This window comes from Perca fluviatilis, chromosome 15, assembly GCF_010015445.1.
Source record: "Perca fluviatilis chromosome 15, GENO_Pfluv_1.0, whole genome shotgun sequence".
Lineage (NCBI taxonomy): Eukaryota > Metazoa > Chordata > Actinopteri > Perciformes > Percidae > Perca > Perca fluviatilis.
This window is the reverse complement of record NC_053126.1, coordinates 22,577,383-22,604,097: the sequence shown is the minus strand read 5'-3', so window position 1 is coordinate 22,604,097 and position 26,715 is coordinate 22,577,383. Positions and strand designations below refer to the sequence as shown.

Below are 26,715 nucleotides of genomic sequence, written 5' to 3'. Positions count from 1 at the left end.
GATAGGCTAAGTAACAGAAACCGTCATGCTTGATAACATACTGCCTCATTTTCTCTAAATCCCTCATGCTTATGAAGGCAATTTTAATCAAGCACAGGAGCAGCATACTCTGCCACTAACAATTAAAACTACCACATAGAGATACAGACAGTTAATTACTCACGTAAATACAATGAATGACAATTACTGATGAAAGAAAACAATAAATGAATTGCAACATAAATAGTTTAAAAAAAATGTAATGAAAAACTTTAGGATTATAACTTTACTGTACTTAAGCAAAAGTTTCAGGTACCTATACTCTACTTTAGTATTTGAAGGTTTGAACACCTTATCATTTTCATTTCAGAGGGAAAATATTTTACTTTTTACTTTACTGCATATATCTGACAGCTGTAGTTACTTTTCAGTTTAAGATTTTGCCTGAAAAAACACACGATACGCTGTGACTATAAGGGAGTGGGCAATTCCCATCGTTCCAGTACCCAAAAAGGATGAGGGAATCCGGTCCTGCTAGCAGCAGAGCAATATCTATTTCCTCTAATAAACAACTTGTTTGCTAGACTGATTGGGGGACAACAATTCAGCAATATAGATCTCAATCAGGCTGAAATCACATGGCATGCTGACCATTAAAACACATAAGAGACTTTCACATAATGCAGACTGCCTTTTGGCATCATGTCAGCCATGGCACTGGTCCAGCAAGCTATGGACTGGAATGAAGAGCATCTGAGCAACTTGGAAACTACTCTAGTACTACTATATGGCTTAAGAGTGCGTAAGGAAAAATGTTTTTTGACCATCTGTGGAATACCTGGGGCATAGGCACTAAGGGGCTACACACTGCACCATCGCAAATTGCACTTCTATGACAGAACGCCTGTCAGATGCTATCCTAAACAATTACAGACGTTTCCTTCCCAACTTGGCATCACTGCTACAACCGCTGCACGTACTGCTCTGCCAAGATAAAATATAGAATTGGACAGTTGACTACGCTAGAGATCCTGACTCACTTCCACCCAGCATTTTCACTTCAGCTTGCCTGTGACGCCTCTCCTTGCGTAGTGGGGACAGTTATCTCTCATGTACAGCTGGATGTTGAGGAAAAGCCAATTGCTTTTGCATCAAGGACATTGAACAAGGAAGAAACTTGTCATGCTCAATAAGAACAAGAGGCACTTAGCATTGTTTTTTGAGTCAGAAAATTACATCAGCACCTGTATGGAAGGAAGTTTATGCTCCTAACAACAACGACCACTGACCTCTCACGATCATCCTCGGCCAACACACATGGAATACTGTCTCTCGTTGCATCCTGACTGCAGAGGTGGGCTTTGCTGTCAGCACATTTGTACGACATTAAGTATCGCAAGTCAGACTCTCATTGCAACGCAGATGGTTTATCCAGATTACCACTCAGTGTCACAAAGCTGGAGTCAAACACTGTAGACATATTCTACATCAGGGAGGTAGGAGAGCACCCTTTTCAGCTGTACAGGTTAAAAAGGAGATGCACAATGATCCTGAGTTATATGCAGGCTTGGACATCATCATTTCACTGTCACTTTGCACCAAAGTGTTGCAGCAACTTCATTCAAGACACATATAGTAATAGTACGAATGAAGGAAATAATAAGAAGCTACATTTTGTTGGCAAATATGGATAAACAGATTGAAGATATGGCCAAAAGCTGTTCATCTTCCCACAAAGTCCAAAACAACCCACTTCTAGCTCCTCTTGGGAGTTCCCACAGGAGCCATGGCATTGTGTGCACATTGATTTCACTTGTCCATTTGAGGACAGAATATTCCTTGTTGCTGTTGATGCATACAGTATTTAAATGGCCAGAGGTGGCTATCATGAGATCAAATACAACAAAGAAGACAATCCGGAAGCTAGGTGAAATGTTTAGTTGCTTTGGATATCCTGCACAGTTGGGGTCTCATTCATAAAACTGTGCGTAGGATCCTTACTAAAAGTGTACGTATGCCCAAAAGCCAAAAATGGCGTACAGCAAAAACAAAATGAGATTTATAAAACCGTGCGTATGCACATCTGTAAGCAATGTTCCCTTTATAAATCATAGATTACCCACAAGTGTGCGTACGTGAATCAGCCTGTAATCAGCCTGTACACGCCCATTTTTAACCATAAATAGTCAATGCAAAACACCTCAGTATGTAAATGGCCTGGCAGTTGTTCTTTATGCCAAATCATGACGACTGGCGGGGTAAAAACAAAAAACTTCTCAGACGCTGGTGAATTGCTGCAAATTGAATTCTAATTTCGGCCTGTTCTTGCACAGTGTAGGGTAACCTGATCTATAGACTACCTATATTAATATTACCTTCCAAAACAGCGGGCATTACGGCACTCAGGGACAGCTTCGATATACCAGCCCTATATGATAATGATAAGCTTTAACAGAACTATATACTGTATTATATCCAAAGAAGCCTCGCAATAAAGTTGAAGATTATATATAATATTTATATAAAACACTTAACTGTCTGACATTTCCCTCTGGAAACAGCCGGTTGCCCCCCGAGTGGCAACGACCTGTATTTGGACCGGGATGGCACGGCTCCGGCGCGTTGCCCTCTCTACTGGACCCAATTCAGTACATAGATCCAAGAGCTCAGCTTTAGGGAATTTAAATCGGCATATTAGCCAGTCATCGTCATGGTCCCTGAAGCCTCTTTCTCTACTATTTCTTCCATTGGCGTAGTCCTCCTGCAGGGCCATCATGCAGCATCACACACGGGTTCACCGCAGTATTTATATGTTTACAACAATTTGTGATTGTAGACACCTTGCCAAAATCACAGCATCAACTAGTGGTATCCCCCTCCCCGAGATACAATTTGAAGACGAAAGTCTCAGGGAAACACACTTTTCTTTATGCAGGTTTGGTCACGAACAGTGTTAAAGTTCGGACCGATAACGAGGACATCAATTGTAACGATTGCGTGAGAGCTTAACGGCTGTATTTTCAGACTTTGACATTTGATGATATATGCACAGTATTAAAGACAGATATTTAGTTATTTACACTGTGTTCTGCAGTTATCTAATGCTATGGTATTTGATGCTATCCTGTATTCTATGCAGTCGGGCCATCTCCTCCTCCTGCGCTCCGTAACGGACAATGTGATGGTGAGACAGGGCCGATTAAATATTAAGAAGGAATTAAGAAAGAATTTAGATTTAAGAGGTGTTTATGGAACAAGTATCACTCAGTACAAGCGCAAATAACACTGCTGGATTTAATCTTCATGATAACGTGGATGATATGGAGTAAAGAAATGTGCGTGAGACATCAATACTTGAAAATATTAAGAGTAATCGTTATGCCCACATTTACTTTCTGTAGTCTGACTTCAATTCACCACCTCACCATCTGCGTCACCAATTCCCATTGTCTCCAAAATGAGCGTACGCATGGGTCAGAGTTTGCATGGAGGACCGCACATTCTCCCGCACATTCATTTTTTTATAAATCACAACCTTTGCGTGGGAAGTGGCGTACGCACATTTTCAGCCCCATTTTGTGCATACGCCACGTTTATAAATGAGACCCCTGGTCAATATACCTCAACTTGTGTCACACAGTGTTGGGGAGTAACGGAATACATGTAACGGCGTTACGTATTCAGAATACAAATTATGAGTAACTGTATTCCGTTACAGTTACAATTTAAATAGTTGGTATTTAGAATACAGTTACATTGTTGAAATCAATGGATTACATGACGATACTTCTCTGTTTCACGAGTTTATTCACTCTGACTAAATTAAGGCAACTCTATGCATTTTCCAGAAGCCCCGATATGAAATCGAAAAAAATAGCTATTTGCGTGATCAGTCACAATGGAGTCGGAACCGGCACGACAGAGCCAGGGCAGGAATAAGTTTCTATCTTGGAAATTCAAACAGCATTTCACAAAGAACGAACAGGGAGAATGAAATATAACTGTGCAGTGCAACCAGTGCTTGCCAGCAACCAACCTCCTTTCAGCGTCCAAATTACTCCACCTCCAACCTGAAGAAGCATCTTAAAGTAAGCTATTTTTTTAATTAGCCAAGGGTAGTCGTCTGCTGTAGTTTTACTGGTCACCTTGCTTTTTTAACATTGACGTGCGACTTTACATTCTCCTACGTGCTGATTTACTAGCTCCAGAGCCGTTTAAAGACTGACTAGCCCCGTTTGACATGCTAGCTAACGTTAGCTAAAATTAGCTCGTGGTAGCAAGACTGCGGTTAGATTTTTGTAGTATGCAGTTCGGGACTACCAATACAATAATTTATCTGCTAGTTCAGGTACACATTCAGCTAGTTGGAATAAAAAGAACACACCATTATAGGCCTGTTTAGTAAGCTGGATGTGATAGCTGCATTCCTACACTTATAAAACGCAATTCAATGTGGAAGTAATCCTGAAGTAATCCAAGTATTCAGAATACGTTACTCAGATTGAGTAACGTAACGGAATACGTTACAAATTACATTTGTGGGCATGTATTCTGTATTCTGTAACGAAATACGTTTTGAAAGTATCCTTCCCAACACTGGTGTCACATGAAATGTCTGGATTTCTACAAGCTAAGTGCAACACATAAACTCAGCTCCCTACATCCCTGCAACAAAGGGCGTTGCTGAAAGGTTTGTTCAGCTCATGAAACATGCATTTGATACATTGAAACAAGGAACACTAATTCAGAGAGTGCACAACTTTATCCTAAACTACCGCAACAGTTCACATGCATCCACAGAGACACCTCCTGCTAGCCTGATGCTAATGAGAGAGAGCCCCATCTTTGACCTCTTGAATCATTTAGTTGTTTCTTCCATAGGACATCCAATGTCGGAGGAGAGGAGATGTGTGTTTTGGGCTAACATGACTTCTGTAAGGAACACATGGTCTGTTTTTCTTGTTGTGTCCATGCTCTGGAAATGTGCTGCAGTTGCAGAACAAATACGATATTTTTCACATATCTGTGTCCCCTCTTGGATGTTTTAACATCGGGGGTAAAAGTGTTTGATGTAACTTTATTCCCTGCTGCTGGAAGATTTACTTCTGTTATTGCTGCTAGCGTCGTTAGCACCCTGCGCTGGGATTTTTGCTGGCTGGGTACGTGTTGCTATAGTTGCTGGCTGGGGGCTTACTGTGGCTGTGTCCCAGGGGCTGTTGCCCGCTATCATCCCGACTGAAGTCTCTAAGCGCCTGGGAGTGAGGCAAACGGACTGGAGTGTGCTAGCTGGTCTAACTCAAAATTAGATTCATCTTATACCCATTCAGCTAGCTAGAAAAAAATGCAGTATTACTGTTTTTATAAATATATTTAAATATAAGTATATTTCTTTGACATTGTATTATTGACAATTACTCTACAACATATCATCTAGTGTTTCCGGGCATTTCCCATGTTTGACGGAAGTTCGAGCAACTAGAGGGGTTTTATGGTTATATGACGCCAATAACAGGCGGCCAAACACGTAATTTATTAAATTTACAGATTCTCAGGGTTTAAACATTGTTGGAAACATTTGGGATAATGTAAGTGCGTACTTACATTATTCCAAATATAATTATTTATTCATAAATAATCAATAATTAATTTATAGTAAAATTATTAATTATATATAGGGATTTTTAGACATTTTAATGCAGAAATATTACTTAGGCTATTAAATCTTTAAATGGTCCAAGATATAACACAAACATACACGCGCACGCACACACACACACACACACACACACAAGAGCGCGCACACAAACACGCGCACGCACACACACACACACACACACACACACACACACACACACACACACACACACACACACACTCACAGTATTTCAACACCTCCTCTTGACTCCATGCAGCAGCCTTAGCTGTTACCTAGTTACAAGCAAGAGACGGAGGGACTGTTATAATGTTGCAGTGGTGACTTCAGTGCATCAGTCGGTCCGAGAACAGACGGAGGGGAAAAAACTCACTGACAAACACACCGGAGGACCGGAGCGGACTGTTTTACGTCTGAGGATGAAAATAAAACACGTCCTGACAGGGAATAAACCAACTGCAGCTGCTCCTCTCGCGTTGTTTCAATCAATAAATCCTAAATCAACGTTCGAGACCGGGCTTAAGAAGACCACGGTTTGAGAAGTCTCATCGTAAAGGTAAGTTAAATAGTAGGCTACATTTAGTAATATTTATGGACGTTTTTACCGTAAACGAGACAGCCGTGTCTAACGTCCGTGTCTCTCTCCTCACTTCTGCGTTGAAAGTGAAGATCGTTTTTGACAACATTAAACCAAGAATCAAAAATCCCTTAAATGTTGTTAATTAGCCTACTTCCAGAGGCGGGTTTAACAACTTTTTAATGGGTGGCACATTAGAGTAAAGTAAAATGAGTAAAAATGTTTTTTTTTTTTTTTTGCAATAGCCTAATAAACCTTAGCATGCATTATTCATTCATTGTAAATGAATGCCAAATAAACACATTTTTCACCATTTTCCGACATTTAAAAAAACAAATCGATTAATCGAAAAATAATGGACAGATTAATGGTTAATGAAAATGATCATTAGTTACAGCCCTAGTCTTTTTGTGGTCCTTCCGAAAATCTTTCTAGTCGTTTTGACTCTTTTTAGTAATCTCTTTATGGTTGTATTGCGTATTATTTATTTATTTTTTTGTCTCTTCACGTCATATTGTGTCTCTTCATGGTCATTTTGCACTTTTCAGTCCCTCCAGAAAAACGCGATTATGCAATCGCATAATTCAATGCATAATCAGCCAAAGTCAGCATAATTCATGCGGGGCCGCATTTTTTTCAAATATGCCGCACTTTCCGCGCAAAATATGCAGTGCTTGCATGATTTCATAATCCCCGCATTTTCGTTGCAAAAAAGTCACATGTATCTTAGCAGAAAGTTGAAAAATGTTGCGTTTACTTCACTTCACACAAGAGCAGCCATTTTCCCCTGTTGCCATAGGAACGTTATGAAGTGACATAATTACGCGACGTGAACATCATCGAAAAGCAGGTGTTGGAGGTTGAATTTGACATGTACTTTGAGTCTCTTAAGTTGGTATCCAATAAGAAAGCTATCTTAATATCTGATGTCTACTCATGTCTTTGTTTAAGTGCTCCTGCTGTCTATATTATTAACGATTTTTGAAAGTCTGTCTCTTTTGTATCTTTTATTTCCCTCTGTTTAGACTATTACTTTTATTTTTACTTTAATATTATATTATTTGTATATATTTATGTATCTTATTTGTTTACTTATTGCAATGACTGAATATCTGTAAACTATTTTTGGAAATTAAGTTTTAAAAAAGCAGGGTGTTGGGGGAATCACTTTTTCTTCTCTTTTTCATCAAACCGCAGTTTTTGCAAGTTCCTGCATTTTTTGCAAGTTCCCGCAATTTTATCGCATAAAATTGCATAAATATCCCGCATTTTCCATCGCATTTTTTAAGAAAACGTGCCGCATAATCAAAGATTTTTGCCCGCAACAATCACAAAAAAACTTTTTCTGGAAGGACTGACTTTTTAAAGTCATTGTGTTTCTCTTTGCTTCTCTTTACTCGAAAAACAAAGCCCATTAGCCTCAAGATTTTGAAACTAAGCTAGATTTAATTGAAAGTTTCTGGTGGCCTGATCTTTTTTTATAAAGTAAGCAGTGATAACTGAGCGTGCATCCTCTTATTTAGATTTATTATGAAATGCTAAGCAGTATATAAACACTTTACAAACAATGCCAAAAGGTGCAGGCAAAGCTGCAGTGGGTAGAATGAAAAAAAAAAAACACCAGGATTTGAAGTAGTGAGACCTCTTCCTGGAGTTCACCCACTCCCCTCTCTGTCGCAGGGGATGGAAATAGGATGGAATAGGAATGCTCTCTCTTTTTGAAATGACCTGTAATGGAATAAAGTCTCCCATCACGTCTAGATGTTTCAGAGCCTAGAATCAGAGCCAAGAGGAGCTGCAATGTAACCCAATGGGGCAATTGTGCACCCTTGATTTTTGTCCACTAAAAGTGATTTTTTTTTGCCACTGAAAGGCTCAGATTGTTATTAAAAGTGTTTGACAACAACATCGATCTCACGAGGTGACTTCTGTCCGACGTCAACGATGTGGGGAGTGAAACGCCAGTCGGAAGAAAGGTGTTCTAGGAGCCTGCATGTTTTTTTGGAGTATAGGCTACAGAAATTACAGGATTGTGTTGTGCTCAATATTTAAATGATTTCGACAATGTGGATGTGGTCATCATAATTTCAATCAGGAGAGACTTCCTTGCAAATATGAACATATTTATTGTACAGACAAAATATGAAATGTTTAAGTCTCTGGAGATTAGACTCCATCGAATCCATATGTTATAAAGGGGTAGTGAAACCCAAACATATCCCCCGATGGAGTCCAGACACTGGTGGTGGTGATGAAGGTGCACAGGAACCAATCGAGAGTGGCAATTAGCTGACGATACCCGGAGTACATGGGTGAGACGACCGGTGGTTGAAGGGGAGGAGGCGGGACGCACGACAACTGACAAATGGCTGAATCTGATTGGTTTAACTACCAATGAAACAGCTGAATCTGATTGGTTTAACTACCAATGAAACAGCTGAATCTGATTGACTACTGACAAGTGAATGTCATGGAACAGCTGATCAGTTAGGAGTGATGAAAAAAGGAATTTGAAGTCTTCCTGAAAGAACTTACGCTGAGCTCCATTAGATGGCCACCCATATTCATTTGAGCCAGAGTATACAGACGAAGACCGGACGAGAGAGAGAGAGAGAGAGAGAGTGGCTGCAGCTGCGGAGTAATTCGTACCATTATGGTTTTGTGTCATCGAAAAGATTTTCAATAAAAACAATGGTTCGTATTTGCTCATGTTGATTAGAGGGGGAAATCCTCTGACGTGGTGACACAGCGTTGTGTAGTGTCCGAGGTATATCACTGGACACATCCAGACCACAGAAATCTGGCGGCAACAGGTCCCACTCCTGACAACATATTCTTTGGGCATATAGGGGCACAGCACCCACGGGAGCACCACCAATATCCCAATCCTCGCAGCCCTCCAGCCGCTGCTTCACTGACTCACCGAGCCCAGAGGAGACGCCTTGTTCGCTCTTCTAAAGCCCCAGGATGAAAATAACACTTTTTGTCTGTCTCTCTCTTTGTTCGTATACTCTGGCTCAAATGAATACAGGCGGTCATTGAACTGTAATGACCTCATCCACATTGTCAAAATAATTTAAATACTGAGCCACCACAGCACTGACAATCTTTTAGATAACAGGAGCCTATCATTTCTGTAGCCTATACTCCAAAACAACAGACTACCAGAACGCCTTTCTCCCGACTTGCGTTCCGCTCTCTACACCACTGTCTTCGGACAAGAAGTCTCCTCGTGAGATTGATGTCGTTGTGAGACACTTTATTTTTTGAAGATTATTTTTTGGCCATTTTAGGCCTTTATTTGTAAAGGACAGCTGAAAAACATGAAAGACAAGGGGAATGACATGCAGCAAAGGGCCGCAGTTCGGAGTCAAACCCGCGGCCGCTGCGTCAAGGAGTGAACTTCTATATATGGACGTGCACTCTACCAGGTGAGCTACCCAGGCGCCCATCAGACACTTTTAAAAACAATCTGTTTTTTCAGTAGAAAAAAAAAAACACTTTTAGTGGACAACAATCAAGGGTGCACAATTGCCCCATTAGGTTACATTGCAGCTCGGTTTGCGCCGGACCGTCACTGCGATCTCGCTCAATACTAGATCAGTTTCAAAGATTTTTGGTCACATCAGTCTATTAGGCACAAATGCATGGGGAAATGGGGGTCCAGGTTGAAAAAAAAAATGTACCCTTTAACCCATGAGGACTGTGGACTGCTGTATCTTGTTCTGAGAATTGTATCATGATATATTTTTTACAGTCAGTTCAGCTTGTTAGAGAAAACACGTTTTTTTTTGGGGGGGGAAGCAGCATCTCTGCGGGAATGTTTATTTTCTTTGAGTGTGAGAGATATTTCACCTTGTGCTGCTGCAAGCCTTTACGTTAATCTGACAGCATTCAATTCAAACTTGTGCCTTGATTAAAGTGACACAGGTCTGACCTCGCTAGACTTTTACATAACAGTAACTACGGTTGGGCATCGTTTTGATTTTAATAATTCTGTTTCTAATTCCGATTCTTCGTTTCGATTCAGGTTCTTATCGATTCTCGATTCCGATTATTTGAGGGTTGGAGTTGAAACGGTTCACAAGCTTATTTCACAGATTAGAGGAACATTATTTTGATTCAATGGTGGTTTACAGTTTTACCGCCCTTTTTCAACGTAAAATAAAGCCACACTTTAGAGCACCGCTTACTGTGCTCCGTGCCGGCAACACAACAAGCTGGATGTACGGTGGCCGCTACGGAAACCAAAACTTGTTTGTTAAATTTGGATTTGAAACCAAATTTTCCAAACGATTCCAATAAAAAGAAAAAGAAATCTCTTGGAATCGTAATTTTTGAACCGGTTCTCGATGCCCAATCCTAACAGTAACTTCAGCCATGAGATTGGCCGGGTAAATTGCCATCTCATTTATGTAAAGAGGATGGATGTCTTATCCCTCTCCTCTTGAAAATGAAGCTGGAAAAAGAAACGAAAGGGGAACAGGATATTTCTATCTTGATCCTTCAGCCCTTGAGAATGGAATGTACCTCACATAGAGAATCCGTACAAGACAGAATAAGTTTAAAGCTAAAGCCAGGATTGGGTTTATTTAGTCCCTCTGATTCACTGAGCCCAGAGGAGAAGCCTTGTTCGCTCCTCTAAAGCCCCAGGATAAATGAATGACATTTTTATCATTGTGTCATACATATAACTATGTCCAGTCCAAATGGGCCGACAAGACACCAAAGATTCATACAAGCCAGGACCAGAGGGAAACTTAAACATCTTTCAGACCATCACGCTCTACAACAAAACATACAGTATACTATATACGTAGTACTGCAGAAATTAGGATAAATACTGATATTGATTAAGTAAATTAAGACAATTTGTTTTTGTATTGAAAGTTTTCTAAAACTTTGTGTTTAAATATGCAAATGAGGCATTATGTAATGCTAACTTTTGCTAAATTTAGGAGAAATCTACAGCTGCAAACAGACAAAATGTAGTCAAATAAACACTTGTGTAGTTTTGATGTTTTCTTTCCACTAGTCTGAAAGAAGACCAGGAAGCAAAATAGCCCAATATCCCAAAGTGCATAAAAAAAAATGTTTTTACGTGTACTCTCTCACTTTAATCTGTAAAGCTAAGTCATTCAGAAATATTGCAAAAAGAGATGAGAGAAAATGTTGATAAACTCGTCTTCAGTTATTACGGTGTGCTCAAAGCAAGGAACTTCTGAAAGCGAAGCTACGCACGCCCTGTATGGACATGAGACGATGACAGAAATGTTGTCTTATCCTCCAGTAAAGATTTTAGAGTGTTTGCTGAGGGTCCTGTGTTGTTTAAATATGAATCTGCCATTGCTAAACTTTGAAATAAATCATCAAACTAAGTGCAACATCGCTAAGCCTGCGTTCATTTTGATCTGTGAGAGACGACACGTGGTGTGGTCTGTCATCCAGGATGAGTGCAACCTGACAAACTGATTATCAACAGTTAAAGGATTTAAAGTGCAGACACAGATAAGAGTACAGATTTGTGTTTTACAGTATCATAACTGAATATAACAACAATATATTTTGTACTCACTTTAAGATGAATAATTAAGTAGCAAAAACATTAAAGCAATCAAATGAAATGCACAAAGATAAGAATTGCAGCATATTCAGACAACAGAGTAGTTCAATATTCTTATATGAAAAGATTGATCAGACACAGTGTTCTGTTCTCACGGATGATTGCCTGAAATCAGACAATTTGAAAAAAACTTACTGATGGAGATGGTCAAATATATTTCTGACATTTGTTAAGCATAACTTACTAACATCTCTGCTTTTACTGTCAGTATTGTGTGCTAACAGAAACCGAACAAATGATTATTTTGTACCAATCCTTTTAAGAGTTTGATTCGCACCAAGTTTGCACTGGTACGTACTGCCTCCAGGAAACAGCTTGCGTAAGTCCAACACTGACAAAAGCTCTTGCCCTCTCTGCTTTTATACGTGACCAAACTAACTGCCAGACTTATAAATGGAAGTATAACCACGTATTCATATGCATTTTGATTTACTTTCATTATCTCAAGGTCATTTCTTTATTCTGCTACTGTCGGTGGATTTTTGTTTGTTGACCGTGAAAATAATATACAAGTAGCATCAACACGATTACCACAGTAAGTAAAGTAAAAACACTTCTTGATTTCATATTTTATCAGTTTTAGTGTGCCTATGCTTGAATACCAAATATTCGAAAACTCAAGCTACTCGATTTATTAAGACGTCCAAGGCAACATAACACTTGAGCTTCCCTGCACTACTTAAAAGCACAACACATAAATAAGCTGCCGGATTCGTGTACTGTACACTCAGGGAGGAAGCTTCAATCTGTTGCCACTGGACGCCATGAAGACACTGTGTGACACAGTATGTCTGTGATAATGTTCAACAAGGTGTCCTGATTTTAGGAAAAAGCAGACTGGTGGTTTGTTCTTCAATGTCTATTATTGTCTCTATCAGGACACCTCTGAGTGCATGTTTGCATGGCCACTAACCAAAAACTAAAAGACTGCTCAAATTATCACTTTGAAAGTAAAAGAGTTAAATGTTAATGTAGTGTGAAGCATCTGTATTGTTGCTACGGTTACCACCAGATGAATCCACCTTTCACACTTATTAAAATTGTAAATTAAAATGATGTTCATGGTTTACTTTAAGGGCAGTATTTCTCACGGCCGCGGCCCAATATTTGTCCAATGGCAAAATACGCATACACTTTTAGATCATAGTAGACTGATGTTAAAATGAAGGCCATATCTATAATTTCTCAACATTTTCTTTCAGCCTTCATTCTTTCTTCATTCTTTGATGTAAACCATAATAATATTATAACATTCTCCTCCACTCACGTCTGCTGAGGTCCCAACTGTTTAGTTATTAACTGCTTGGCAAAACGCTGAACATTCACTCTCGGCTTTCAAGAGGAGAAAATACAAAAGAAAGCTAAACAAATACGCTATTCAAACAGCTCTGCCAATCTCTTTAGCCATGACCCTGACCTGCCTTCTCACTGCTCAGTCCTGTCAGTACTGAGAAATCAGTGCAGATTGACTGGCTTTGTGAAGCAGGAGAGTAGAACAAAGGACTAAATGTGGTTTTAAATTTGTATCTCTCGTGTCACAGACAGCCTCACAGAAAATATTAAACTACGGTATTAATTAGTTAATTTCCACGTTTCCCTCACTCTTTGTCCCAGCTTTTGCAGATTGAGTTTTAGTTTCTTCTCACATGCTTCATGTACGTCATACCTTCATCCATTACATGTGTGTTACTTACGAACTCAGAAGCTCATTTGCGACTAAAAATGCTTCAGTTTTGTGAACGATTTAGAAGGTCTTTTCTTCCAGCAGCGGTCAGATGTCTTTAATAAACACTGTGGTCTTTAGATGTAGCACCTATCAGCTGTTTATCATGACTCAAATGCCTCTTTATGGTGTTCTTTATTTGTTGTATTGTGTATTATTTGTTGTGTACTGTGAATGTAATGTGTGTCTGTATTGTATGTTGTCTGTCTGTATGAGTTGATTGAGTGGCATGATGAGTTTTCCCATTGGGGATTAATAAAGTTTAGTAATCTAATCTGATCAGATTTATTTGCTAAATCTGTGCCTGGTGCACTTTGTTGCATTTTTTTCTATTATCAATACACTAACTTTTCCACCTCATCCAAGCGTAAAAACCAACCAGTCCAGTCCTCCAACCCCTAAGACCACATAGGTTGTTTATTCCAATCCTCTAATACGACGCACAGGTGTGTTTCCTAAATTAGCTACCCTACCCAGTTGCAGCAGATCAACACATCCTCATCCCTAAACGTAACGGTCACAGTTCTTGGTTAATGTTGTGAAACGGTCACAGTTTGGTCATGCTTAGGTGTAGGAAAAGATCGTGGTTTGGGTTCAAATCAGTACATTTGTTATGTTACTTCACTACCGTGCGTAAGTATATGACTTACTTACACATGCCTTACTTACATTTATAGCCTCGCATTGCCAGACCTTCCTCCACAGCACTGCGGAGGAGGGTCTGGCTAGACTCTGATTTATTGGCATTTCTTTAAACCAATCACATCCGTCTTGGGTGGTGCTAAGCGCCGGACAGAGCAACCGTGCCTCTGCAAAATAGCCTCAAACTTGTTTTGGTGGAACATGTGCTCGTTCAAAGGTTGTTTTAGTCGTGCAACAGAAAACTCAGATTGGACAGATAGTCTAGCTAGCTGTCTGGATTTACCCTGCAGAGATCTGAGGAGCAGTTAACCATAGTTAGTCCATAGCCAACACAAAGAAAGTGGAAGGTGACGGACATCCGGCCGAAAATTAAGGACATCCGAATTCCCGGCGGCACCTGTCCAATCCCGGAAATGAAACGTCGTCAATATAGAATATTACACATGTGATGTAGTTAAGTCTGTTACATAAACTTAAAATTACTCAATGTTAACTTTTAGTTTCAAACGGGACACAGACAGCGGTCTGCTGGGTTAAAGTCCTGTTTGTTTGAGCTGAAACGTACTGTAAAGCTCCAAAAAGTCAAGGGGAGCTGCAGATTCAGATGATAATTCTCTGTAGGTTCATCACTACGACCAAGTATAAAATGTCATAAAACGATAGTAAGCACAGTGCCAAACCTATGCCTTGTGTACCTGAATGCATCTGTTGATCTGTGCTGCTGTCAGGATGACGCAGCTTCTCTCTGAAATACTCTGAACCTTTCAAGTGCTCCAGCTGTGAAAGACTGACCTTTGTGATGGATGCTCAGCTCGCTGCTGCAGCAGCGCTCGACAGCTAAGATGTTGGCATTTCCGCTCCTGCAGCGAGCTGCAGTTCAAACCTGTGTGAGATACAAATGTTGCCTCGCTTGTGTTTACCTGCAGGTACTGGCAGTGATAATAAACTTTATCAGTAATACTTTAACCCCCCCTATTTAGCATTATAAAAATATCTCCAAATTTAACCTTATTATAATTTAATATATAATAGTTTTGGAAGCTATATACTTAGAAACCTTGGGGACTTCCTAATTAACATATTTGTGCAAAAGAAAAACATTTTGGTTATACCATATGTGATTAAAAAAAGTAATTTTATGTTAGAGAATAGTGTGTATTATTGTAAGTATTTGTAATGTCTCTTGAGGTTTTTAGGGGGAATTTTAAACTCTGGATTATTGTATTGATATCTAAAAAATACCTGTGAAAATCATTTTCACAGGCAATTTAAAAAACCCTCATTCAAAATAGCACCTTACTGTAAGTCATAAATAGTTTTGTTGAAACAGTAAAACATTTTGGTGTTAATAATTAATAATTATTCCACTAGGATCAGAACTTTCAGAAGAAATGTGCTTCCCGTTTGTAGTACTTGTTATTTGTGTCTCGGTCACTTGTTTGAGTAAGTCAGCTTTCACCTTCAGCAGTTCCGCTAGCTGCAAGTTTGTTCTGCACTTCTGGTAAAACATATTGTTTGGTTAGTCCAAGATTGTTTGAATGAACTTTGACACCCAAATTATGATGTCAACTACGATTTGAAGTTGTACTTAAAACTTCAGTCCTGGTTGTAACAACAAGTGCATTTTACTGTAATAAGACAGCAAACGAGCAGCTACTTTCTCAGAAATATGACAGAAGAGCAGCTGGACTATCTGTTTACAGTGCAGCCAAACCAATTTTAATATTATGTTGAAAATGGCAGTATCTTGTTTTGTAGATGCATATTAGATACAAAATTGCAATCGATGCTAAACTCTGTGAGAAATACATTGTTTCCTGTGAAACATTAAAAACCACCAGTGGAATGTGGAGCAGCAGCAGCTTTTTGGTTATCATTAGCAGTAACTTAATCTAGCTCTGATACGATGTCACAGGAGTGAATAGTAAACAGTGAAGCTGTTATCAATGAGATAAAATTACGCTGCTTTGTTTCATGTAAATCCCTGCTATTCGTGTGTGTGTGTGTGTGTGTGTGTGTGTGTGTGTGTGTGTGTGTGTGTGTGTGTGTGTGTGTGTGTGTGTGTGTGTGTGTGTGTGTGTTAAGGCAATTATTAATTATTATTCTTAATTATTAACATTGAAAACAACTAGTGTAAATATATTGATATTGCTAAAAAAAAAGAAAAGAAAAGTTGAGCATAAAGCTTTTCTTCCATGTTATAGCAGCCCTGTTCCCTTGGAATTACATCTAGCTATACTATATTACTACAATATTTTCCTAATTACAGGGTCACAGTGAGGCGGTGGTCGGGGTGGTTGGTAGATGTACAAAGTGTAGGACTTTTACACCAGAGATTGGGTTCACATCCCGATTCCTGTCTGTGGTTAGGTTTAGGCAACAGAGGCACTTAAGTAAAGGTTAGGGAAAGATTGTGGTTTTCAGTTAAATGGTAATAAACATGTTGTGTCTCAAGTCATTACAGACCTTTTCTGTGTTAAACCACAATCACAATATTTCCCTGACATGCCAGTGTTCCATTTTGCCACATTGCCACTTCCCCAAACCCCTTTATTGCCATTTATCTACCTGTCCAACAAATACTCTTAGATATTTCCTCATGCTCTCGTTTTCACTTTCCTCATCAGCCCTGCAGTATATAATTGGCCCATTTCCTCTCAATTCCCGGCCAGATTATCAAAGTTGCTTCTTGCCATTGCTTTCGAGCCTCTGTCCATGGAATAATGATTCTTTGCTTTAGATAAGTTTACCTGCTGGCTTCCTGGTTTTGACTGCATGCCTCTTTATTCAGTAAGCTCATGTACCTCCATTTGGTCAATAATAAATCCCTGATTAGGTCCTTTCCTTGCTGCCTCACACTCACCGGCGGTATACACTACAAGTGGAAAGTATGTTGCACAATCTGATGGGAAATCAACATTATGTTACTCGCCAAATACTTTAACAGTTCAGAATCAGAAAAGGTTTTATTGCCACAATAAGTACACTTATGTGGAATTTGCTTTGGTGAAAGGTGCATTGGAAACAAAACAAACATGAATATGAAATAATCAATCAATACAGAAAAACAAATATATACATACAAAATAACCGTTGCATTAGAAAAAAGAGGCTGAATGGGTTGAGTGCAACATTTGCAAAGAATATATGCAATGGGCAGATGTCCAGGATCAAGGTTAGTTTAGGGTAGTGACTATGGATGGGGTTACTAGAAATTTGTTTTCTTCAAATCGTATTTGCTTTTGCAAATTAGTTGTATATAAAACATGATTTTATGGGTCTGTTTACACTCTATAGTGCAGATGTGTGTAAATAATTTAAAACTTCAAGCTGTTTCAATCTGTCAGCTTTTGATCCAAATAATTCTGTGTAGAGTGAATCAGTGGATCAACAAAGTGGAATAAATGTGTCACCGGTAACAGCATGACCACAAGGGAGGAGTCCTTGATACAGATCAGACCGCCGACCAATCAAAAGCAGCGGACATCAGAAGATTCAAATACAGATCACATAATTTTAGCCAGGGTGTCCTCTTTTATCAGATGTTATTTTCATGAAGCGTTCTGGGTTTCTCCTCCGACAGCTGCAGCCTCTGGTTTCTGAGTCAAAGCAGATGTGTGCAGAAAGCTATCGTCAGTCTGTTAGTTAGTATTCAGATTGTAAGGTTGCGTTGCTGTATTGGTTACATGACCTGCACTGATTGTTCTCCGCTCACGCCATTCAAAGAAAAGAAAGGCAGATGAGGTCTTGACACCGGCAGTAGTTCAGAACCTCAATTTAAAATTGATTTCCTCTTTCAGAGATGTTTCAACGGCCCCCAAGTGTTTAGTATGAAGATTAATGAGGCAAGATGAATCACAACATCAAATACCATGCAGATATCAGACTTCAGGGTGTTTTGAGATGAGACATGTATCAATTGATTTCTCTGAGTCATCACAGTTGATGTTACAGCTGCACTACAGTTGAGGTTTGGCTGAAGGAGATTTCTTTCAAGATGATAATCGTTTGCAACTACTGTATTAAATATTTCCATAACTGGTTAATCTGTTAATTGTTGTCTTTTTTGTACTTTTATTGCAACTCCTTCACTTAATTTTACAATCCATTACCGTACAGTGCAGTACAGTTGTCATATTCTTGCACATTTCTTTTTAAATGCATCTATGCAATCCACCCAGTGCTGATAATAATAATGATAAAATAACAGAAGCAACCTACATAACTAAAGAAAAGTTAAATTCAAGAAAAAAAGATATATTAAAATGTGTACATTTCTTTTGTCTCTATACCCAAGGATTTCAAGTTAACTATGATAATATTTTTTAAAGAGAAGCAGACAATTCTCAATCTCAGAAGCAAATATATGGCATGAAAAATGACTGAAATGATTAATTGATTATCATAATGCAGATAGATACACATACACAACAGATAAAATGGGAGAATAAAAGTTACAGCGCAGCTACAGTGCAATGCAAGACATGAATGAATTGTCCCTAATTTAATTTAAATGAAATTGTACTGATTTTACTCAGGGGTTTTTATGCGCAAAACCAAACATCATAAAAATAAGTGGATACAAACTCACTGGCTGTTTTTGCAGCTGTGTTGAAGGTAAATGTGAGTACTGTATAAACATTGGATGAGGTATCCATACACGGAAGTCCATTTATTTTTATGAAAGCTGCAAAGTGTTTCATATCCAGAAAAATCCAAATGTGATTTAATTTAATTTACACTTAGTCACATACTGTATATATGTCTCCGTTAGCATCACAAATCTGATTGTAATCGGTCTCAGTTTTCCTGGCACGTAAATCAGGTTCGCCCTAATAAAAAAACACACACAAAAAACAACTTGTGCACTTTACAACAGTATCAGAAAGTAATAACTAGGTAGCTAACAGCTATCCAAAACTAACACAAATATCCATCTCGAATGCTTCTCCGATGTATTTACACTTAACCCTTTTAAGCCTTTGTGATATCAGCTATCCAATCTGCCCAAGAAGCATAAAGTCACTGAGTGTAAATGGGATCACCCACTTTTTTGTATTATTTTTATGTGTGCTCTGGCTTACTGCTTGACAACATAAAATCGTTCTGTTCCTTTTAGGCTTTTAAAATAAAACTATTGGTCCAAATTGTGCGATTTCCGTCATTTTCTTTGTCGTTTATCAGCCATTTCTTGTGTTATGAGTCTATACACTAATGGTGAAAACTGAGATTTTCTGTTTAAAAAACGTTATGAAAATGCAGGCAAAACACAAACAAGTTTATCAATATTAAAAAGGTTTATCTTCATTCATGAATGATAATAACTTGCTACAATTGAATCATATATGCAGTCACACTGCCGGATCTGCAAAACGAGACAAGAGGGACGCATTTTGGAAAAATCAACTATTCAATGGAAGGAGAAATTTGTACTGAACCATTAATAACTGCAAAGGAGCATCACAAATAACATCTCATCATAGGTTTACAGATTGTAGCTGTGATTAAAGAGAAGCTTCTGGTTCATAACTAATATTTAATTAAAGTATATCAGCTTAGTGTACTTGGAGCCAATTTATGGATCTAATCCAACTGATCTAATCCTAGTTATAATGAAATAAGTTTTAATAGCTGCATGAAGCCTTTAGCTGAGCTGTTGTTATTTTTATTAGATCCCCCATTTATCACCTATAGGACCAGGACAAAAGTGTAGAATTTTTTTTTTCTCTCTTTGAAACATTTTCACTGAAAAAAATGAAGAGAAAGATCTGTCCTTGTTTTGCTGCCATGTGCTGCCATTTATTTGGTTCTGTTTGATTTACGACACTGTTTTTATGGGTTTTCTCTCCTGCTGGTTTCTATGGTGATCCAGATTGCCAAACTTAGTCACAAGGATAGGAAGATATTGAAAAATGATTAATGTGACAGTTTGGTGAAATTGAAAAAAGCTACTCAAGTCGCATAAAAAGACATACATTACATTTTTTGGTTATTCTTGTATTGCTATTTTCATATTTCTTTTAAATTGAACTCCAGGAAGACAAAGAGGCTGAATGACATTTTTTGTCGACTGCAGCTGTCGCCATCGAGGTGTCAATAATCTTTCAGTCGGTTTGTTTGATGAACTCTATCAATGAGCTCAGGACACATCTGTGTTTTTCTCACTTTTATTTTTCTGAAAGCAACTTGAATCATTTCGGGGAAAAGAGATGGTCAAAAATATTTCCTCTGAAATGGTGCTCATGATGCTTTTATTGGTACATTATATTGACTACTCTGTGGTACAGCTGTGTTGTTAATGTAGCGTGAAATGAAGTAGCAGGCCTCCATATACCTTAATGTTGTCTTTTGCATCACTGCACTTCAAATAGTGTATGGTGTTTCATGGATATTTCTCTACATCAGTTTTAACGTTCACCATGGAAATGTTTGTTTACCAACCCCAGTGAAAAAAAGGAAACATATACTGCGACATTTTGGGAAATACACTTTTTCTTTCCAAGAGTTTGATGAGAAGATCGATACCACTCTTGTGGCTGTACGATAAATATGAAGCTCACAGATCCTTATATTTCCATCATGTTTTAGGTGTTATTTTCACAAATTTCTGTGTAAAATCCCAAAAAGAGACCAAAAACCCAAATCTCTAAATTCACAATTTTTTAGTATGCGCTTCTGTCACAATTAGTGATACAGAATTGTAATGAAATACATTAAATACCATACAGTTATCAGGTCCAAAATTTGCACCATTTACTAGCCAAATGCTGGTGGCTGGTAGATTTGCTTCAGTCACCAGCCAAAAAACAATGGTTATCTCTTGAGAACTTGAGCATTCACTAGCCATTTGGCTAATGGACAAAAAAGTTAATTGTGGACCAGGCTTCAGGGTGATTTGAGATGGGGGATTTCTTAGTAGTAGGCTAAACGCTTCTGTCACTATTAGTGACAGAAATAGCTAGCTTAGGCACAGCAGTGCTTTTAGCTTACTGATAACATTAGCATGCTAACCTGCTCACAGTGATGATGCTAACATGCGGATGTTTAGCAGGTATTATGTTTACCGTATTCAACTAAGTTTAATGTGTTAGCATGCTAACATTTCCTATTTAGCTCTAAACACAAAGTAGTTCATAAAATGTAGCCTCTGGGGACCATGAGTATTTGTACAAAAGTAAATGACAATCCACCTAGTTGTTGACATATTTCAGTCTGGAGCAAAATAGTGGCCTACATTGCCATCCCTTGCCCCACACGGCTAGCATGGTTAATATTAACCTGAATAAATGGTCGTTCTTTTGTTTCTTTTTGATTTCTATATTAAAATGACTGTGTGAATGGGTGGGCGAGTGCACCAGCTGTTAGGTTTACCAAACATGAGTCTCCTGAAACCACACAGTCTCACCTCCATGTGTCCTACAGCCCACTCCCAAGTGTGTTCCCAGTTCATGTTAATCTAAGTGCTGCTGGGTTGCTAATGAAATTGCCCACGTGTGGGAACACACTCTGTTTAATTTACCTGCCGTATCAGTAGGACCAAATATAGCTGCTGTGGTTAAATCAATCTACCTGCAAACATCCATTTTCACCCGGTTTTGATTGTTTCCTTTCTGACTCATCATTTCTCATCTGCTTTCCATCATTTTATCCGTATCCTGTGTTTTTCTTTTTGTCTCTCTGCCCTCTGAGCATTATCTTTGCCTGTGTCCTGTGTTTGTCATTGTAAACATGTTGATTACATTACAGTATTTTATTATTGCGTTGTGCTCAGTTCTCACAACAGAGTTTGACTGTGTAAAATACCCAATCGACTTGTTTAATCACTGAAACAATGCATGTGTTTGGAAACCTCTTCCTATTTTAACATAACTATCCTCATGAGCACTATTGCAACATAATTGCTAATTACTTCATTAACACTGTCATACATCTTAAATGTATGGGAAAGGGGAATGCATGGGGTGAGAAATGAAAAAAAAATGTATTGCCCTTTGATTACTTTCAAGAAGTTGCAATGTATTGAGGTTCTGTTGCAGTCGTTTTAATTGTTCTTTAAGGTAATTTTCCTGCATATCAGCTTACTGTATTTTACATGATGAACTTTACAAGTGATTGAAATAATAATGCGGTTTAGGTTCTTCAATTAAAACCAATCTTCTTGGTACACACAGGACAAAAAAGCAGTAAATTAGTCTCAATCATTTTATCTCAATCTACTGAATGTACTGCAGTCAGACTCAACATCATGTATAGGCCTATTTACAGTAAAACAACACATTCAATAAGAAATTCAAGATATTACTAGATAAGTAAAATTAACGTTTTTGAAAGGCATTCTTACAAAATGCATTTCAAATACTGACTTTTTTTTGTAAATTGCACGCTTTTTTATCATTGCTAGATGAATAATCTTGAGGAAATGATCACTGCAGTCTGTGTTGATGAAAATTAGATGCTGTAAAGCCAAAGCATTTGTCAAATACTGTAACAGGCACTCGGAGCAAAGATGCACTTGAAATTAATTAAAACAATCCTGTAATAATAATGCTTAATAATATTCTTTTGATTTTAACCACTTGAAACATTTTAGTTTTTTGGTAGTAGATGTTGCAACTGTCCCTTCAGGTTTGTGTGTTTTTTTTAGTTGCAAGACTTGGGCAGATTTGATATCATTTACAATTAAGGAGTCAATGTGTAGTGAAAGTGTGTGATTTTAAAGTAATATGGAACACAAAGTCACTTAAAACAACAAGGTCATATCTGAAAAAACGACTAAGCAGAATGACTTAGTGTGACACAAACACCTTTTGTCAGAACAGAGTCAACATACCTGGTGGTTTTCAAAGTTGAAATGCAAACATACAGTTTTTCAGATATAGAAAGTAATTTTCTTTTGAAGTCAGCAACACTTATTGGAAGTAATAATAGCTTATTGTGTTTGTAAAAAAAAAAACTATCTTGTGTCCTTGGAAGACCAAGATGTGTTTTATTTGTTTTATTTCAGTGTCTTTAGAGATGAAACAAATGTAGGAAACGATTCAGTCAGATAACTAATTGATTTTTTTCCCATCCCAACAAATCAGATTGGCGGGAGCTGAGACAACAGAAGGACAAAGCCACAGAAAGAGCACATCTATGGGTGTCATCTAGCTCCCCAGGCTGAAGATGATGGAAGAGATGTGGGAGAACGGCAGTTTCGACAGCCCCTCGCCCGGACTCCCCCTGTTTCTGCTCATGTTTAACGACAGCGATCTGAACGAGACGCTGTCCAACTCCACCAACTCCAGCATCCCAGTTGTCTCCTTAGGTCCTAGCGTGGCAGGGGTCCTCCTACCACTCATATATATAATCGTGTGTATCATCGGCCTGGGCGGAAACACTTTGGTCATTCACATTGTGCTGCACTACTCAAAGATAGAGTCAGTGACCAACATCTACATCCTCAACTTAGCCATCGCTGATGAGCTCTTCATGCTCAGTCTGCCTTTCCTGGCGGTTCAGAACACCCTCCACTCGTGGCCGTTTGGCTCCTTCATGTGCCGTCTGGTCATGACTGTCGACTCCATCAACCAGTTCACCAGCATCTTCTGCCTGACTGTGATGAGCATTGATCGCTACCTTGCTGTAGTCCACCCCATTCGGTCTTCAAAGTGGCGGCGCCCTCAGGTGGCCAAAGTTGTGAATGGCACTGTCTGGGCTCTGTCCTTTCTTGTTATTCTGCCTGTGGTGATCTTTGCCAACATCCAGAAGACAGGAGGTACCTGTAACATCGCCTGGCCACAGCCGGCTAACATATGGCGGGCGGCTTTCATTATTTACACCTCCACGGTTGGATTCTTCTGCCCTCTTCTTATCATCTGCTTCTGCTATCTGCTTATCGTCTTCAAGGTCCGCAGCTCGGGTAAAAAAGTCCACGCCACCTCCACCAAGCGCAGGAAGTCGGAGAGAAAAGTGACGCGCTTGGTTGTGATTGTTGTTGCTGTGTTTGTCTTCTGCTGGCTGCCTTTCTACGCCCTCAACATCCTCAACTTGCTGGTTTCGCTGCCCTCAGAGTACCAGGGTTTTTACTATTTCGTTGTAGTGCTCGGTTACGCTAACAGCTGCGCCAACCCCATCGTCTACGCCTTCATGTCAGATAACTTCAAGAGGGGTTTCCGGAAAGCCCTCTGCCGCTCCACAAGGAAGGTGGAGAACCACGAGCCCATGGAGCTCCAGCAGCAGCAGCAGCAGCCGCAGAGGGAGGGCAGGTCAGCCCTCAAGCCCAGAGAAAGCCTGAGACGGGTATTCAAGGATGAAGACGAGTACGATGAGGAAGACGTCTCGGAAATGACTGAGATCTACAGAATCGCCCAAAATGGCAACAGCAGCTTCCAGCCGCATAGCTTGCAGCCGCTGTTGTCCGAGAAAGGAGCGACTCCAGGAACAACGGAGCCGTCGTCCCCAGACAGGAAGGATAAATCTGTGGACGTGAAAGGGAAAGATCCAGCCAACGGGTCAACACTGACTGTACCGTTGCTTCTGAATGGAACCAAACATGGAAGCATTAAAACTCTGCCAGAGGAGAACTTGGAACAGAGCACCTCACTGGAGATAAGTTACTTATAGTGTAAATGACGGACTTCATTTTACTTGAAGTGAACTCAGTATTACGATACAGGGCAGCCAACACTGAACTGTTTGTAAAGGAGCAAAAAGACCATTCAAAATGTATATATAATGAAGACTTAAGAAAAATGAAAACGAGCCTTATAATTAGCTTTTTCTGATCAACGGACTCAAAGTTTCTTTAACATTTGAAGGATATACTAAAGCTTCACCAACATACAGAATATATTCCTGTTTATATTGTGTACATATGCATGAATATGAATGTACAAAGTTGTGCCTTTATTTACTATTATCACATGTATCTTGTTAATTGTTTTACCTTTTTATTCCATAATGTGACAATCATTCGCTCAAATTGGACTGTATTTAAACTTAAATCAACATTCATTGCAACCACCTACACATTAGCTGAACATTGATGTTATTACTTTATTTTAGATAGGAATCCCATGCCTGTAACCGCATTTCCTATTGTTGTGTTTATAAAGGTTTTAAGGGTTAAATGTAATTGCTGCCAAGGTTATGTTTGAAGGTTTTAGGGAGGTGGTCAAGGTGTATGGTGGGTGTATAAAGCGTAGGACAAGGTTCACATCCTGAGTCCCATGTGTGGTTAGGTTTTGGCAACAAAAGCATTTTGGTTAAGGTTTGTGAAACATCTTAGTTTTATTTAAATGTTCATAAATACATTGTGTCATGGGCTTCAAGTAAAAAAAAACTTTAAATTAAATTTAGCTGTTTCTACAAGTGGATTTTGTATGAAAACATATATTCATATTTTGCAACTTTGCAGGTACAGTTCAGTAACAATGGGCCTCATGCAGGAACGTTTTTGTAATCTTATCCTAAAACTCACTTTTTTCTAATTGAGGTTTGCTCATACAACTGTCCCAAGTCATCAAACTGGACAAACTTGTTAATTAACCTGAAAATAGCTTGTTTTAGCCTGATGAATAAAAATTCATCAACATAATTAACACGTCTAAAATTGTCACATACGACTGCTTGTTCAGCTCCGTTTGTGGGAAAGTTTCATTCACAAAAATATTACCAAAGAGTTAAAAGAAGAGCTTCAAGTCCTGCTTTCAGGACAAATGTAGCAGTGTCTGTATATAGAAGATAGAAGATCTTAAAGGTCCTATGACATGCTGCTCTTTGGATGCTTTTATATAGACCTTAGTGGTCCACTAATACTGTATCTGAAGTCTCTTTCCCGAAATTCAGCATTGGTGCAGAATTACAGCCACTAGAGCCAGTCCCACCATGAGCTTTCCTTAGGATGTGCCATTTCTGTGTCTGTAGCTTTAAGTGCTATTGAGGAGGAGAGAGGGGGGGGTGTGGCCTTGACCAACTGCCATGCTTAGCTTGTTTGCAAGCCATGATGTCTCTTTCTTTTTCATGGGTCCAAATGCTCTGGGCGGGTCAAAGCAGAGAAAAGGGGAGGTAAACTTGTCCCTTATGAAGTCATAAGTCATAAGGGGGAGATTCCAGATTCACCCAGCTGAACTTACTTTTTCTCAAAGGCAGAGCAGGATACCCAGGGCTCGGTTTACACCTATGGCCATTTGTAGCCACTGGGAGACCATAGGCAGGCTGGGGGAACTCATATGGCCATGGGCCATGTGTCTTCAGAGCAGCAATGTACTGTGAAAGTCACAGATATACTTGACATGAGAGCATTATACAGTAAGTGATATTGCACTGTTGGAGCAACAGAGAATTTGGATTAGATTAGATCCAACTTGATTGTAATTGCACAGAGTACAGGTATGAATACAATGCAATGCAGTTGCACAGAGTAGAATGATACTGGACAGAGACCTGCATTAGCACCCTGAGGCAGCTGTCGGAGTGTGAGAACTTTCTATACATGTGCAAACTGCTTTGCTAAGATATGTCAATAATTAAACCTC

At 39.1% G+C, this 26,715-nt stretch overlaps 2 protein-coding genes across 2 annotated transcripts in view; one reads left to right on the top strand and one right to left on the bottom strand.

Annotated features, from left to right (window-relative positions):
- The window catches only part of LOC120574493 (cytohesin-2-like), a 43,454-nt gene extending 42,167 nt beyond the window's left edge, over positions 1-1,287 (bottom strand). The window contains exon 1 of the mRNA XM_039824833.1: positions 1,269-1,287. The gene's annotated coding sequence lies outside the window, so the exon portion shown is untranslated. The remainder of the gene's footprint in view (positions 1-1,268) is intronic.
- A 4,607-nt stretch (positions 1,288-5,894) lies between these two features.
- sstr3 (somatostatin receptor 3) lies at positions 5,895-26,029 on the top strand. The gene is made up of 2 exons (XM_039823825.1): positions 5,895-6,188; positions 23,281-26,029. The coding sequence occupies exon 2, from the start codon at positions 23,363-23,365 to the stop codon at positions 24,800-24,802; it is 1,440 nt and encodes a 479-aa protein (XP_039679759.1). The 5' UTR covers positions 5,895-6,188; positions 23,281-23,362; the 3' UTR covers positions 24,803-26,029.
- The last annotated feature ends 686 nt before the right edge of the window (positions 26,030-26,715 follow it).